Source organism: Haplochromis burtoni, unplaced genomic scaffold (genome assembly GCF_018398535.1).
Source record: "Haplochromis burtoni strain Fernald_Lab_line unplaced genomic scaffold, NCSU_Asbu1 Contig_99, whole genome shotgun sequence".
NCBI classification, from domain to species: domain Eukaryota; kingdom Metazoa; phylum Chordata; class Actinopteri; order Cichliformes; family Cichlidae; genus Haplochromis; species Haplochromis burtoni.
In genome coordinates this window covers 540364-558713 of record NW_024582460.1, presented here as the reverse complement: position 1 = coordinate 558713, position 18350 = coordinate 540364, and the positions used below count along the sequence as shown (strand labels likewise).

The window sequence follows — 18350 nt, the reverse complement described above, 5'->3', positions numbered from 1 at the left end:
AATTTTAACAGAGGTGTGAATCATGCAGATGGAGAAGTGGCTTCTCATTAATTAGAAATGTTTTGGTCTGCTTTCATTGCTGTTATAAAATGGCTGGGAAACGAGGTCAACCCGTCTGTCTGTGTGTCTGATCAGTGGATGAGTGCATTTTCATAACTCTAATACCATTTTGGTATAATGAGAATGAAGTCACACAGAGCAACAATAAATGCAGATTAACTTTTTTAATGCAAAAAGAAGAAGAGGGAGATTACATTCATGTGGAGCACAGTAACATACCATATATGGCAGTATGCTTTTTTTTAGTCTTTATCCGTTTTCTGGCATTTCAAACAGGCTGGCCTATGTGGTACACATGCACTAAAGAAAATATTTACCACTCTTTAAGTGCTCAGGAAAGTTTTGCATTTAATTCATTTAAAGGATTGGTAGGTTAAGGAGCACATCTAATGCAGAAACACATCAAATGCTGAAGGAGCACACTGACATATTATAAATAAAGTTATCTGCAGTATTTGTTTAACATACTGTACATGTTTAAGAATATATAAACAGTAAATCTGAGTATTGCATCATGCAGAAAACTATTTTCAGCAAAGATTGGATGGAATTCAGTGGAAGAGTATCAGCAGGACATTGTATTTCACTGTAACCTTGATGGAACGTCTGCTGTTTATGTTGCTTGTTTTGGTTAATTAGGTACCAATCCATTATAGAATGGAATTTAAATTACTCTTTAACTCTACTTGCAAACTTTTTTGCTAGTCGATAATCCGTAAAAAACTCATTACAGTTCAGTAACACATTTTAAACCGACCAAATCACCAGAAATGATGAAAGGAATCTGATTTGGGAATCTTTGACTGCCTAAACAATTTTTATCATTTAGAACCGAAGTGAAAGCTAAACTCTGTCTGTTGAGCTGAGTGAAATGAGCTGACAGATTACCTGCAGTTTAAGATACACAGTATTATGCAATAACAACATCGAAGTGCAATTGATTATTTTGGCACAGTTTCAGATATTAAGTGGTCACTCACTTAGTTGTTCATTGTAAACACACAAACTACCACAGCAGGTATAATTACCTGCATACAACAGTGTCTATTTCACAGACGAGGTAAGACAAGTAGTGGCAGGGCTGAGCAATAAAGCAATAATGATAATTACCACAATATAGTTTCCTCAGTGATAAAATATATCAGAAATATTCATAAATCCAGTGAACTCTTGAAAAGAGAGAAAATAAAGCAGAGAGACCCTCTTCCCATTGAAAAAGACACCCTGCACAACATTTGTGCTGCTTGCTGTGACCCATGTTTTATTGTGATAGCACCCTCTACTTAGCAGAGTAATATAATGAAAGCAAATAAGAAGGATGATGCAGGGCTGCAAAGTCCACAAAGAGAGGGTTGGGAATAGATGCATAAGATGGAAAAGAACATACAACATGTAGGCCACCCAGTGACTTATATATAACCTGTGCTGTTTATTATCCAGGAAAACTTTATTTATTAAATTATTATATAAATTTATTTCAACCAATGAGTACTTGAAATGTGTTGCTTAAACCAACACCTGGTTTCTATGTGTAATAACCATTCAGGTTAGGAACAGTTACTGGTTGTAATATATGTAAAAGAATGTGAACGGGCCACAACCAGACAAATCATTTATTTTGCTATGAAACTTCCTACAAATTTCTGACCAACTGCAATCACGGAGGTAAACAAAGGTGCGATCAAAGAAAGAAAGAAAGAAAGAAAGAAAGAAAGAAAGAAAGAAAGAAAGAAAGAAAGAAAATTCAGTTATAAAAATAAATAATAAATAATAACTCAGTTTTAGTTTTATCTGCTTTTTGCAGATCAGTCCAAGTGGTCACATCATGACTACTTGGACTGGACAAGTCAAATTTGGGAAGTAGGCAGCTGGTGAGAAAAAATAGAGTTGGCAAGGCCAAAAAGCTTCAGATTCATGTTGCAGAATGTTCACTGTTAGGATTTTGAAAATTCACAGTGCACAACCATAGTAATCAGTCACACACACACACACACACACACACACACACGTACACAGATATGTTCTTGGTCATAATCCAACTACTTGCTGTGATATGAAGTTTGGTGTCTGGTCTCTCAAGTCTAAGGACCATTGTGAAATCACAGGTTCACAGTTGGTCACAACTGTATTTCCATGTAGTGATCAAGCAGTAACAATCCAGAGGTGCACATGGAGATTACCATAAAGGTTTTCTTTTGCTTTTAGGACTATTTGAACAACTCATTTGATTTCTTTATTGACTGTAAAGTTTCTTTACTACAGAAATGCATATATCAATTCAAACCACCACTTACCAGTCTCTATTTGAGTCTTTTATTTGAGTCTATAGCCTATAATCACATAGTGCATGACTGATATAAAAATAAATAACTTACATAGCTAAAGAACTAACAAAACATAGCAAATATTGTGATAACTATCATTATTGCATGATACTGTACTTTTATTTTGATATTTCAGACAGATTGCTCAGCAAACCATTAGCTTATAATCATCCACACTCATTGTATTGTATATTGCAGTCCACAGAGACACGTTTTATCTAGAGGGATTGCATGCATGGAGCTGGTGTTGATAAAGGAAACAGTCAAGCAGGTCACCCCCATCCTTGCAGATTCACAGTATTAAGAGATTTCAAAGGATAAATGATCTACAGTAAAGGTCCAGTTTTATTGCCACTGTTTGTCAAACAGACCTTCGTTGTCCTCGCGCTTGTGCCCTGTTGACTATATCCTGGTACATCTTGGACCTGAGAAACCGTGGGTAGGAGTCTTTCTCCATGAGGCTGTAGATTTTACCTTGGACTTCATTGAGGCTGGTTGGGGTGGGATCCGCCAGGCTCTGCTTAGTCTTCTCCCTGGTACGGTAGTCAATGTTAATCTGCCAGGACAAAGAGAGGAAAGAATAATTTTGAAGAAAAGAGTCATTTACTTTCATTAATGTAATAGTCAGTTTGTTAATTTGTCATAATGAATAATAAAATGTCCCCCTTAACTACATGCATGAACCTTCTCTGAGGTCTTCTTCTTTTCCTCCTGCCTGGCAGCTCCATATGCAACATCCTTTTCCCAAAATATGCCCTATCCATACTCTCCAGTATATGTGCAACCAATTTTGGTCTTATCTCTCTTTGCCTACAAACCTTTTCTACAAACCACTCAACCTGAGTGGTCAGTCCCATCTTGGTCAGTCCCAGTGGACATCTTAGGATCCTCAGCGCTGCCACCTTTAGTGCCAGCTTCTGTCTTTTTGTCAGTGACACTGCCAAACCATCATAGCAGGTCTCACTACCATCTTGTAAATCTTCCCTTTCAGTCTTGCTGCTATCCTTCCTTGTCATACATCACTATCCTGTTACCATGATAAGAATCTTTTAATTTCTTTTGACTGGGTTTATCATGGGTTTAAAGTAGTGAATCATGGGTTTAAAATTAATAGTCAAGTCTGTAGAAAACTGCATTAACTCACCTCTCTTGGTGCCTGAACCTCAACAAACTCCTTAAATATCTTGTTTGCTTTTGACACCAGCTTAGCTGAGCTCTTGATTTTTTTGTAGTCTTCACAGGCCATCCAAAACTCAATATTCTCATCACTGAATTCTGACTTAAGAAATGTCCGGAAAGCTGCCAGCCCATCTGAGAACAAAAAAAAAAAAATGAATCAAAAAGTTAAAGAATGTAAAATATAAAAACACATAAGACTCACGTTTCTGTACAGCAGCTCATTTGACCCTTTATTATCTTTTGGTGTATGATGAACATAAGCAGGAAATTGTATTATAGTTACAGCATAAATAAATCAGAACAAAATATTCCAACAAAGAGAACACATTTTTGTCAGCCAAGATAAGTGAGTAATTAATGTGCTCCCTGTTGACATTATGAGAAGTGGGGCATGTTTTTCTATGTGCCTGTGTCATGCTGACATGTCATTTCCACCCTTTCTGCTGTTTACCTCTTAACACAGTGCAATGCAGCAATACTGTTTTGATTGGCCTCGAACAGCATATATGCTTACTGTGGTGCTTAAAAATTTGTAAACACATTACAATTTTTTGTTCTTCTTACCAACAAAAGCATGAGAAAAAAAATCTTACATTTTTTTTTTTCAAAAAAAAGGCGAACTCAATTAAACCAAATGAGACAAAAAGTATCACACTTCATTTATTTGAGGATGACTGACAGAAGAATATGAATATGTTTTCTGTATCATTTGGGACCTCGTTCATCACAAATGAGTGCGAGAACTGGAGCTAAACATTTCCAGTAACACTAAATCACTGTTGGATATCAACTTAATGGACGTTTTGCCATATTTGTCTCTAAACAAGTATAGGATGATGTCAGGTTTTTGCACATGAACTGTTACGTTTAGGTCGTTTTGCAGATTTTTTGTGTTATTTGAAGGTTGTTTGTAGATAAATGAAACAAAAATAAACCTGTTTTACGTTAAAGATACACGAGCAATCCACTTCTATGGCTATATAAGCACTAACAAGCACATAGGCACAATTCTAGGTTCCTGTTAGACACCATCACCAGACTCAATCTGGTTTTCCTACCATGACTGTGATTTTTTTTTTTTTTTTTTTGCTGGTAAGGTCAATGGTATCAGATCACAGTTCAAGCCAGGAACCTTCCAATCTGTCCAAGTGTCTCAGCCCACCCCATTGTCTGAGTTTTATCCTTCCTATTTCCATGACAGATCTGCCAGATATAGTTTGCATATGTGCACTTCTTCATGCCCAATTGATATTCGTTGCAAATGAGGTTCTACTTATCACCTCCACCTCCTGTCCATTATCAGCCTGTCTCTATCTTCTGTGTGCATGCCAGATTTCTTTAAAACAGTCACTGTCATCCTTTTGCTTTAAAACCTCTCCCCAGATCCCACCATTTCAGACATTTACAGCCCATTTCGAAACCTCCATCAATTTGCTAAATCCTTAAGAAAGTTGTGGACCATAAGTTATATTTCTCCTGTCCTAACCCTTTTAGACATTTCTGGTACAGAAACATTAACGTTTTTTTCCTCTCGGTATTTTTTCTCCTAATCTGTTATGCATAAAAAAGGGTATTGCTTGTTATTTTGTTCTAAAAAGTCACATATAGCTAACAGTGCCCACAGGTTGAATGCATCCAGATGAAACACACAGTATTCTTTTTAAAGCAAATTAAGGTTAATACCTTATTACAGGAACATCCAGCACTCTGTTCCTATTGATTTAACATCACTTATGTAATCCAAATATGTGTGTGTTTGTATCTACATTTTGTAGTGTGCTGCTCTAATGCTTGGTCAGTGGAAACAGGATGCACAGGTGCATCATGCTCCCTGTGTCTAGGGAAATCCTCTAGTTTTGCCTGGGAAACATTATTTTGTTGTGTGTCAAACTGATGTGTTATGTCATAACCTCAATTTTAATGAAGCTGTTCAAGTGAGTATGACTTTTCAAGACTACCATTTGTTAGCCTAGTGTTATGGAGTTCATCACTGAACAAAACTGGGATGCAGCTGTTGCCACCCACCCTTTGGACTCCAACGCTTATTAATTTTTGCAAAAATCTTGTCCAAAACACACTAATAACTACACGCATATTACTGACTTGTTAATATTTCAGTGTCTATTAACTGACAGCAATCTTAAAAGTGCAAGTAACACTGTGCAACAAGGATACATTGATTTGGATAGCACTTCAGTTTTGGTGTATGTATGAGAATTATGGTGTGTTTTAAAGTCTTGTTCTTTATTGTCTTTGCTGATGAAATGATGAGGAAACAACAGAGGGAAATATGTGTTTTTTAATCTGCCAGGTTTGTAACTGCTCATAAACCCTGGTATCTTTCACCTGGAAAAGCCCTAAATTGTACTGTATGTAAAGATGAATGAATTTCATATAATAGTACTAAGAACAAAATTCACAGACACCCAGCTAAAGCATTCACCTAGCATTTCAATTAAAAAACAAAAAAAGAGGGTAACTGTGGATTGACATTTAGTTAGCAAGGACACTAAAAATAAAGATGGTCCTGGGTGAACTTTAAAAAAGTGAAATGATACAATGATGGACACCCTAAACCTTTCCTGTAATCGAACTACTGGGATAATCACGTTATGGTTTTAGACATTCATCATTCACCCAATATCCAGCAGTTCAAGCTCACTCATGTTTGGTTATATTCATGTATAACAAAACAATGATTTTAATTATTTGAGACAATATTTGGCAAATTAATTGGCAAAAAAAGACAAACAAATAGCTAGTTATAACCTCATGTGCTTCTTTATCAAAATTTTTTTTTATAGTATTTCTCTCACCTTGCTACAGATACTGACACATTACTGCCACAATCATTGGTCATATAACTGGACAGGTATACAGTGTTTTTATTACCATTTTTAGGGAAGCATATGTTGTAAATTGTGTGCTTGATCTATGTTCATGTATGCATATGTACAATAAGGAAGACAAAGCTGTCAGCTCATCAAATGTTACTTGGGGTCAACAGTCCCAAAGGTATCATTAAACTCATCCAGTACTAGTTGACTGACCCAAGATTTTGAGTTGTTCCAGGAAACGTGGATAGGACCTCAATCAGCCTAGATTAAACGTTCACTTCCTACAAACGACGATTGATTTCTATATCAGTAAAAAAAAAAATTGATTTGACCTTTGAGGTTCAGCAAGACACGAGCATCCTAATTGTAGGAGGAAAATGTTCGAATTTGATTTGAGTTGATCCGACTCTCACCAAATGAATGTGCCCTTTACTCTTTTAGTTTAGAGTTTTCTGTCAAAGATGCTACGTCACATGGTTTGTCAGCAGAAAATAAATCCATGACCCATTTGTGCAGACAGACATGTGAGTTGTGAGTGCGTGCTGCTGTCTTTTTGGTCCAAGGGGAAGGTCAAAGACGAGGATGTGACTCATTATGCGGCACGGACTCTTAACAACAAAGAAATGACACACTTGCATAACATGGGCTTGAGAGGAGAACAGTAAAATTTGTTTTTCCTGAGTGAAAAAAGGAAAGTATTAAAGAAACTGGAAGGGGCTTGTTTACTTCTGTATAAGGTGGCTTTCATTTTCTTGGGGCTGGCTATGAGTGTTCTGTGCAGTATGAACTGTTCCCACAGAAAATAGAAAGTGTCCACTTACACTTATGAGTGAGGAGGCTATCGAATGATTCAGACCATCGAACAACTTCATCGGTTGATAGTCTGATGGAGAGAAAGACAAAAAGAAGTGCCTCAGTTACATGCTAATCAACAACTATGCTTTAATGCATTTTGAGTCCCCTGCAGTGTTTTATATAAATTCTTGAATGGCAGCTGAGTTTAATGCATGATTAATTCCTCCTCATACTAATTCTTCTTCTCAAGGCCATAAAATATTTCAAATAACAGGTTACTTTTAAAGATTGGAGGAGACAACAGAGCTACAATTAAATGATTAATGTCTTCCACAGCATGTGCAAAGCAGTCTGAAATATTTTAAAACAATGCCACAAGTTACTTTAGTGAGGATGTGTTAGAACATCTGACAGTGTACCTTTTTTCCAACTGGCCAAAATAATATTTATTTGATTACTACTAGCCTAAGTGCAAAAAGGTCTATGTTAAACAGACAATTATGCTGTACAGTTTGCTCTGTCTGTGCAGTTAATGACATTGAGAAAAGATTTTTAAAAAATGGGGTATATATATATATGTATATATATATATACATATATATATATATATGAAGATAAATATGGAACTCAATGTCTATTTATATGCAGCAACATGTAAGTAAGTAATCTGTATATGATTAAGGGACTGTGTGTTTCATTGTCAAAAGAATAAAAATCATAAAAAGTGGCATGTAAGATTAAATTCAATGAAATACTTTGTAAGCAGATCTATAAAAGAGGACTTTTTCATTTCCACCATGAATCTGTATTTACATGCATTATGGTGAACCTGTACATATGAGTAACATGCACCTGACAAAGAAATTTCTTGGACATGCTTTAAAAAAAGACTGGAAGGTTGGCTAGATCAATTCACACGGCTTGAAATGCCATCGCCTAACATACATTTAGAAGGTTACTGATCCAACATTAAAGTTTTGATGTAACCCCAAAGTACAGTAAGCTTGACTTCATAATATGTCATATGATATAATGTAATTTCGAGGGCGTAAACACAATTTGGAAATACCAAAAATGGTTATATTTAACATTATATAATATTATTATATTATTTTGATATATTACATGTCATTGTGGTGAAATTAAACTGACCAAAGACAATGTTATAAAATGCTATACATGCTATAAATTTCAGCCAGTTGATAGGTGGGTGCTAGGCAATATGATGATATCATAATATCTGATATAGATAAGAATCAGACAGTTTCGAAGCCTAAAGTGCATTTGTTTGCCAACTTAGGTTGGGCAGACAAACAAACAATGGTTTAGTGCAGCAGTAACATTCATACAGTCATTACAGCGGGACATGCACTGCTGAAGTTATCTCCTCTAGTAAATGCCAAGGGTGATTCTTGCAAATATGTTATGACTTAGGACTTGCATTAATAATAATAACTATAATAATAAAAATAATACTTGTGTCATTCTCAGAATGTATAATACTTTTGCCGACATACTGCTCAAATGGAAAGCAATAAATTACATTCATATCACCTCAAATTAAAGGAAGTCTTAAAGGCAACTTTTCCTTGAAAGGTCTGATAATTCTAATTATTTCACACAACAACAGGTCAAGCACAAAAATAATTTGTAGTATTATAAAACCAACACAGGAAGGCTTGTTTTCTGGCAAACTCACTTCAGACACCTGGCTGTGGTTTCGTGGGCTGGAGGCAGGAATTCTGAGAAGTCATTGTAGGAGTCAGATTTGTGGGACAGGCAGCCTAGTCTGGTCTTCATGGTGCAAATCTTGCTGAAAAAGAACACAGTATTTAATGGTTTTCAATATTTTTTTAAAATCATGAAAACTGACTTTTGCATCATTTTCCATATTGTCTTGGTACTTTGCAAGAGTCGCCACTTTATGTAACACTACCTGCATCAGGACTGAACCTGTGCTCCAAAATCATTCACAGCACTTTAACCACAACACAACTCCAACCTTCTCCACTGGACCCCCTCCCCCCAACCCCTTCTTGCTTTTCCCTGTGCCATGCTATTTATAATATACCAGAAACACCTCTGCTATCAAGAACCTTGCTCTTACATAGTTGCTGTTGCCAAGGTGGCTAATCATACGTTTTGTCTTTGCGTAATTGGGCTGTTCCTTCAGATGATGTATTTATATTCTCAAATGTTGATGGATGGCCTGCTGAATAAGCTGATCATAAAGAAACAAGATGCAGGCCAACTGAATCCAAAAGACAGGACTAAACATGGACAACAGGTGCAACTCCATATGCAATGGCTCTGCCTCATTCAGAATGAAGCTTCAAACATCACTGATACCCAACTTCCCTTCCTGAGAAGGTGTTTTGGTGTGGCTGTATAATGCACGTGATGCAAAGTTTAAAATGATTTTCACAGAGTGTGAAAAGTAAAGATTTTTTTTTTCAATTTTTCTGATCATTTTACCTGCACTATAGATAATAAAACAAATAAAAAAATTATTTTTGCCGCTATTCTGCTCATCATCTTATTTATTACCATTAAACCAATCACAGTGATAGAACTCCCACCCAATAGCTAGGCTTATTTGTGATTTCTCTATAAATGTATCATGTTTATAGTATTTAGATGACCATTCAACATGTGGGGAGTCTTTAAAAGCCCCACTGTGTATTAACACTCACCCCACCCCCATCGCCCACACCCAACCCCCAACAAAAGAAAAAAACAGCATCTCTCATGGACCACACTGAAACAAACCATATCTCCATCTCTCATCACAGTCTGTCCTGTTTCATTTGTACACTGCTGCTGCCATGTACAATTTGTCACTGTTCTGCCTCTGGGACAGATGGGTCACTCCAGATGGGGCATGGTTATAAAGATGCTGTTTTTTAAAAGTAAGTCTATACGGATAGTCTCAATAAACTGTTATTAAGTCTCAGTGTTGTCATTAGTACTACTTACTTCCTTAAGTAATTTTAACTGTAAAATGCTACTGATGTATCACTGTGTATTTAAATCCAGTGATGTCTGTCATCACTGAGGAAAAGACGTACCCTAACTAATAATTCTATGCTATATTTATTATATATTATATATTTGTGTAATTTGGCTTTCACCATGTCTTGATATTGTAGATCATTCATTAAATTTCAGATTTTAATTTTCATAAAATACTTAGTTTGCTAACTGGAAAAAAGCTAAACTAGTTATCTATCAGTTGTTATACATTACATGAACAAAAGTACTGAGCTACCTACACGTTACACCTGGAGAAGCTGCTCTGCCGTGGAAGCTCATACTACGAAGCTCCCAGCACACAGTTTTTGTCCCGATGTGAATGCCAAGAGGAGTTTTGGAGAAACATTGGTGACTTTATGTGGCTTTTTTTCTTGGTGACTGAGTTGTTGTCGTTGGTAAACACTTCCACTTCCACACATACATTTGAGCATGGAACACACAAATGGACTTATTGTTTGCAAATACAGACTCAGTGACTAGGTTCTTGATTCTATTCAACTGTGGCACCTTTGTGACTGAAAAACCTTGAATCCAAAGATAAAGAGGTGCGGAAAAGTATCATTGTCCCTACCGTCTTTGACACTTTACCAGATGACTGCATGACTTTTGTTTTATCTGTAATAAAAGCCAAATAAAGTCACTCTTTGTTTGTTTCCAGTCTTTCAGCTGATCTACGGTAAACAGCTGTTGACAGTAGCACGTATCTGGGTAAAGATTTGTCTTGTCCACTCACTTTGTTGCAGTGTTACATCTACAGGATGTTTGCTTGGCTTTGGTGATAGTCCTGGTTTGTAAACATTTCCAGAGTGGGCTACTTTATTAGACACTGTTGAGCTTTAGAATGACTCAAGCACCTTGTGTCTCCATCCTTCTTTCCATTGTAGTTGTCCATCCATCATAAAAAGCCATTATCCCAGTTTAGTGTCCCTTTTTCTTCGATGATATCAGTGCAGCAGAGGAGTTGGAGCACTGGATTGTTTTGATGTTTGGACCTTGAAGTGGGAACATTGCATCAAATGTACTGTTTATTAGCTGACCGAAATCCATTTGTTGGACATAATGGGCTTCGTCCACCACATGAATTCCAAAGCTCTTTAAAATATCACTTTTTGTTTTCCATCTATCCACTCCTGGGTGTTTTGAGGGGTTGCATGCATGTAAGAGAGTGTACGTTCACTTATGTTTGGGCTGCACTAATGCAGAAGGTTTGTGGTATTGCTATTTAATGAAATTTGTTCAGCACTCTGCCATTAAGTGGAAGAGGTAAGCCAGTGAAATAAATCTATGTTCAGAGAGGAGAACATGAGGTTACAAAACAATCAATGAAACCTAGAAGATTGTGCACTGACAGATTTGTTTGGGTTTCAGTTAAGAGTTAATGCTCTGTCAAAAACCTTTTCTATTCATCAAACGTAAATCTAAATAAAGACTGTAGGCGGGTTGTTTCAGATGCACTGCAGATGTGATGCAGCTTGCCCCAGAAACGCCCAAGTTATATATTGGATGTTATATATAAAACAAATCCACTCAACTAGAAAGGCAGCTTATGTGTCATCTATATGAGTCATAATCTCAAGGTGCACTTAACACAAGGTATTATTGAAAATTCATTTTCAGAGAGGAAAGCTAAAATAATAGGCAGGGATATTTTAAACATGATAGACTATGTATAGACTTGCAGTTAAGTAAAGATCACTAGTGAGGGCTGAGTTGTGCGTCAGTAGTTAGGAACATTAAAAAAAAAAGACTGATGTTAGAATGAAACAAATATAGCAATAACACCAGAAAGATTAAACTTTAAAATATCACATGACAAATTTGTAATGTCATTTTTTAAATCAAAATTGTCAAATTTAGTGGCTGTTAAGCAGCTTTTACACACAATTTCCCCCACAAGATGATGCAAAGCTTTAAACCTATTAACATCCACCAGATTGCTGCCGATTCCTCTGATGCAGTAGGAGCAGTTGGTCTCATTAAGCTAAAGAAGCATAGTTTCAGATACTTAAACATACTTCCCTTTAAGCTCTCTTACATGTGTTTTGGCCTTGCAGTTCTTCACTTGTAGGATTTTGATTTGGATCTGCCATATAGGTGAAGATTTCATAAGAGTTGATGTGTATATAAGCAACCAATCGAAATATATGAGGTTAAGTGTTCAATGGTAATAGGATTGGTAAATTCCATCACCTGGATGGAAATGTACATGTGTCAAGTAGCTTTAAATCAGGTGTGGAACACGGAAACATAGATCTATACATTGCAGAAGGTGCTAACTTTTTTTTTTTTTATCACTGAAGTAATGTAATCACCAAATCCATTTACTTGTGTATATGTTTGATTCAAACCCCTTTTCAGTTCCAAGCTGAAATGAAAGCATAATGTATTTCTATTTAGTACTGTCTGTTATTAAATTCAATTTGGGAATACTTATTCATATTCAGCAACATAGTCATTTCTATTCCATTTTAATTTTGACTTACATTATTAAAAAGCTTAGCTTTGTCTCATATTTTCTTGGCTTAAAAGAATAACCATACTTATATTCAGGCTGTTTCTTTGACATTAAAATCAAATGTTTTTCACATTTTATTTAATTCTATTAGTGGCAGAGGGCGTGCACAGGTCATTTAGGTGTGTGGAAACAGCAAAAGGTAATGCACATGCTTTCCTACATGAATAATAAAACAATAGTGTTTATAAGCTCCTCTTTTACAAATATTATATTTGCCAAGCAGTTTGTGGCAATAAATATCTAACGTAATCAGCTGCTTCTTCAATAAATTTCAATAAATGCTGCAAGTAAACCCCAAATCCACTTGCTGCAGGTGCTGTAAAGTAAGAGACCTTCTAGCCAGCAGAGCAAACGGTGCACTGCAGTCAACAGAGTCGTGTTTGCAGTGATGAACTTTTCAAATGTAGTAGCATGGCCTACTAGTAAATCACAAAAGTGTTGTTCATTCAAACAGGTGATTAAAAAAAAGGAAATGAGTGAACATCCTTAGGTGTCAATTAATAATAGTAGTAATTAATTAATAATAGTCTGTGAGTGAATTTTACAAAAGCAGTATAAAAGTGAGAAAACTGAGAAAGGTGCACTTAGCAGACATAAACAATGACGCAAAGCTGCAAGACTCACAACAAATCTCACTTAAAATGCTCTCCAAGAGAATGAAGACTAGTTAGAGAATTGATTGGGATTCAATCCATTTTAGTGGTGCACAAGAAACCAGATCTGCCAAGGTTAGAGCACAAATGGGGAGTGTCGACATTACTTATTTGCTACTTTACTTAACATAATTTGTAGAAACCAAGCTATGCTTTTAAATGGCACTTCCTGCAAAACAGTGCAGTCATTTAATCATCCCCATTATGATCAGTGAAAATGAAAGGTTATTTCATGCAGATTGCATAATATATTGAACATATTGCCTTTAGATCGCAATTAGTGATTTAAATTGAAACGCATCTGGTCATGAATTCATGTTTGGCAATAATACTCGAGCATTTAAATTTGAAATACTGGCACGTTAGGCAGCAGCTTTCATCCATTAGAAACTATGCATTATAGTTAGATTTTGTTTGTGTGCCATTGCCATTCTTTAGCAGGCAGAGGCCATCAAGTGAAATTGATAAGGAGAGACATTTATATATTGATAAGCTTGTTTGGTGAGTGACAAAATTGTCAGTATCATGGCAACAGATGCCCTCCTCCTGTCTTTTCTCCCTGCCTCTTCTTCTTTGTTTAGACAAATCTGTATGTCCGTGGCTGTTGTGAGGTACATTCTTCATCTGCAGTATGATGCAGACACGTGCTGCTGCTACCACTGAGCTATTTATAAAAACCCCTGACAAATCCGTGTAGTCAGGGGGAAGCAGTGCATGTTCTATTCAGCCATGCAGCAAGGCTGGCTCCTGGAGGAAGGAGGCTAAAAACAGCAACAGCGCTCGAATGCCTCGGATACACACAAGTACGCCTCGTGAATCTAAAAGTACAGGACGCATCCGCTAGACTTCCAGTGTCTGAGTTCCCTGGTGGGGTTGGTGGATTAAGATGTTAAAATGTAGATCATGGAAGCTGCGTGTGTGTGTGTGTATGTATATGAATATTCTTTGATGTTACCTAACTTGGTGCAATGCAGGTTTTAAGACGTCTCTCCATGTCCTCATTTTTGCATGCCGACAAGAAACTCTCTGCAGTTCTATACACTGTATGTGTGTAGTATCAGCTTTTAAACAAATCCTGTAAAAAGGGATTAGATTGATGTACATATAGCATATTCATCCAAAGATTTTCTACTAGTCAGCATGCTGGTGTATACTGGTAAAATGCATTTATTTGGTGCTAAGGAGAGGGACCGTATTGATTAAAAAATTTATGTTGTACTATACACTGCATGACCGCGTAGGGTACATGTACAGGGCCCTGGTGACTATGTTGGCAGTGACGCTGCGTTGACGTTAAAAGCAGAGGGCATGCGTGTCAGGTCATCTCTCAAGTTAAGAGAAGATAATCTTATGCACAGGTCACATCCCTGCTCTTGTTCCTGTTGAGTGCCAGTAAAAATAGCAGCCTGTCAAGTTAAAGTTTTATACATTGCTCTTACATTTTCTTCCTGCTTCCGAGCCCATCTCACAGCATACGTCATACTGTTTCGGCACTCTGTTTTGCTAAAAGACACTCACACTTTATTCCAACATTTATATGTTTCCCATTATTGTAAAGTTATTGTTTTCCACCATAGGTTTGTCTCTTCTTGATTGCCACTACTGCTATTCTGCTTCTACTTCTACTTTTAGAAGTACTCTAAAAATTGAAAATAAAAACTCTAGAAATCCTACAATACTGTGTCACCTCTCCAAAGCCAGACATCCATCTAACAACCCATGCATCCATCCATACTCGACTGCTTATCCAACTAGGGTGTTGAATTTATCTGAAAGTGTGGTCTCCATGTCTACCATCATGGACAGGTTACCAATGCCTAAAACTCTACCCTGAATATCAAATGTTTAGTCTAATTAAAAAAAAAAAAAAAATCAAAGCTCATAATAAGAGCTAAGAGGATTAAAATAAGTAATTATTTTGAAAATATGTCTCATTTTGAAAATATATTTTCAAAAATATATTCATTCAAAAACACTTTAAATAAACTCTTTTAAATACTGTAAGAGCCTTAAAAGAAAAAATAAGACAATCATATAAACTAACGTAAAATGTGTAACAACATTAACTCCCAATGCTTTGTAGAGCTCACATTGTGTGACAGGTCATTCCAGTTCCAGTAAGAGCTGTCTATCTTGCCATTAAATTAAAGAAACAACTCTGAATATGTCACTGTCTAGGTCACACATAACACTGATTGAAATAATGAGGAACTGTTTCACTTTTAACAGGGTGACTCAGCCTTCCCACTATTTGTTAGTATTATATAAAACCTTTTAAACCCCAGACCATGTTAGATGTCAGTAAAATGGTCTTGGTTTCTCTCTCACTCTCAAACACCTCAATAAACCTTATTATGAGGGGAACTCTTACACTGATTACTTAGGACATGAGACTTGTTAAGGTTGTTCCTGAGTGGTTCATGTGCCAAAATAACCAGCTGCTGTAGTTCTATTTTTGTAAATTATATAATATGGACACTTTTTGCTCCTCGGCTCAGTCTGTTGTGTATAGTCATGTTCATAATAGAGCCATCCTTTAAAAACAATGATTTTGCAGTGTCTGTAATACTGTCATTAATAATCATCATAAAGAAAAGCATTTGAAAAATATATAGTTATTATTATATGCCTATTTTATATGATATTTATATTACATAAACAATATATTATGCAATGTTACTTATGCTATTATTTTTTCACTCATAAAAAAAATCTTAGTTCTTTGTCTCAGTATCACCACATCACAATATCATTTGAGTACTTCACATCCACACAGGAACTGGCATTCACACATCTTTTAATTAATGGATCTATGAGTTGCTTAATTACTCCACTCACTCACTGTCAGCCTTACACTCACTCTTTTTCACACACATTAAGGAACGTGTACAGTTGCTTATGTTATCTCTGCAGAACCACTTATGCATCCTGGCTGATTTGCTTCTGTGGCACTGTGTCACCTTGATGTGCGGACCTCTCGCTCTTTAGAGAACAAGTCAAAAATACTCTTTAACAATTTAACAATTCAGCAAGTTCTTCTGGACCAAGTATGGCAAGAAAAATGACACAGGATCTTTTTATGTACATACATTTAGTACATAGATAGAAGGAGAAATGCTACTGGAGTGCTAATATTATGCTTAAATTATTAGTGAAGAAACAACAAAAGAAAGTATTTTCTTTTGTCATTCAAATCCCCAAAGTACTAGAAAACTCTCAAATATTGGCTAGTCTGCTGCCAAATGTCACAATCAAAGTGCGATTGTTTGTCTAGCTCTACTCTCCATTCATTACATAAGCCTGTTTTTGCTGTTTTCGGGCTAATTAAGATGCACTGTGACTCAGATGACAAGTTATAAGGGTGACTGCTCGGCAGTTCAGCTTTGGCAAGTCCATCCATGTCCGTTCCCTCTCTGCTGCAAACTTGTCAGATTTGATACTTGAGTCACAGTAGCACAGCTGTGGTCTTGCACTTGTGCCTTCGCCTGTGTGCATTTGTGTACACTTGGCCACGAGAGCGGAAAACCGACTGCCCACAGAAGTATGTGTCAGACCATCTGATGTGTTGCCACCTTTAGCAACAACAGAAAGAGAAATCATGGCCGATTTCCGTTTTATTACTGGTCTCAGGACAGGCCAATTCACAACATGCATTGCCCTGAAGAACTGTTAGCTGCCATTCTGTTCCAGAAATGTCTGCAGACTAGATTCTTTCTGTTGTCAGAATTGAAAGCCAGTTCAACAAAAAAATGAATAGGTGATAATCAAAGTGTTAAAGAGAAAATAAGGACTGTTTTCTGATATAGAGTTAAGTCTATATATGTTTGGACACTGAAAAAAGTTTAGTTTTTTTAACTGGTTACAGAAACATATTTGGCCTGGAGTTGATTTGAGGTGTGGTGTATATTTTGCTATGGACAGACAACATTCAGTCAAAGGAGGTCCCCATGCAGGTGAAAAAAGCCACCCTTAGGCTACAAAAATTGAGAGAAATTGCTACAATAGTAGGAGTGGCCAAATCTACAATTTGGTACATCCTGTGAAAGAATGAAAGCACTGGTGAACTCAGGAATGCAAAAAGACCTGGATGTCCACAGAAGACAACAGTGGTGAATGATCACAGAAGTGAACAACACTCTGAAGGAGTATCTACCAAGCCTACCATAAAGAAAAGATGGCATGAAAGTAAATACAGAGAGTTCACTGCAAGGTGCAAGTCACTCATTTCTTTTTATTCATTTATAAAGCACATTTAATAACAACAGGGCGTTGACCAAAGTGCTGTACAACATAACAATTAAACAGTGACATTAACAACAACAACTGATTAAAAATTAAAAACAGATTAGGATAAAAGAATTGGTAACTCTCCTACTGTTTCGAAAGCCAGAGTAAAAAAATATGTTTTAAGATGCGATTTAAAAAGAGTAACAGTTGGGGCCTTTCTAATGTGGAGAGGTAGATCGTTCCACATTTTCGGTGCCACAACTGCAAATGCCCGATCTCCTCTATGAACCATCCTAGACTTATGTAAAGTAAGGAGCAGTGTTGGGGAGTAACGGAATACATGTACCGCCGTATTTAAAATACAAAATATGAGTAACTGTATTCCGTTACAGTTACAGTTTAAAAAGGTGGTATTCAGAATACAGTTACTTTGTTGAAATAAATGGATTACACGGCGGTACTTTCCTGTTTCATATTGTCGCAGGTCAGGACTGTTTGGGTTTTGTTTGACAGCTAAGTTCTGTTGTTCCAGGTGGCAGCGTTACGGTTGCCATGGTTACAAGGCGACGCTCTCTCTCTCTCTGCGACTGTGTGTTTCCTGGGTGAGAGAGCGCCTTTTCATTGTTGTTGTTGTTGTGCTAAGCTAACAGGCAGAATGCTACAAGCATAGCTCTAAAGAATGTAGCATCATGGGCAATGTAGTCCGTGTTGCAGGGAGAATGGACTG

At 36.6% G+C, this 18350-nt stretch overlaps 1 protein-coding gene across 2 annotated transcripts in view; it reads right to left on the bottom strand.

Moving 5' to 3' along the window:
* Nucleotides 1-209: 209 nt before the first annotated feature.
* Nucleotides 210-18350, bottom strand: part of rgs8 (regulator of G protein signaling 8) — a 39101-nt gene continuing 20960 nt past the window's right edge. Inside the window, exons 2-5 of one of the 2 annotated variants that reach the window (XM_042223010.1) lie at nt 8895-9004; nt 7222-7283; nt 3529-3695; nt 210-2940 (exon numbers count right to left, since the gene is read on the bottom strand). In XM_042223010.1, coding sequence (XP_042078944.1) covers nt 2746-2940; nt 3529-3695; nt 7222-7283; nt 8895-8995 — 525 coding nt within the window. In that variant the 5' untranslated portion in view covers nt 8996-9004 and the 3' untranslated portion in view covers nt 210-2745. Of the gene's footprint in view, nt 2941-3528; nt 3696-7221; nt 7284-8894; nt 9009-18350 lie in introns of both variants that reach the window. The other variant, XM_042223009.1, reaches the window with a different exon arrangement.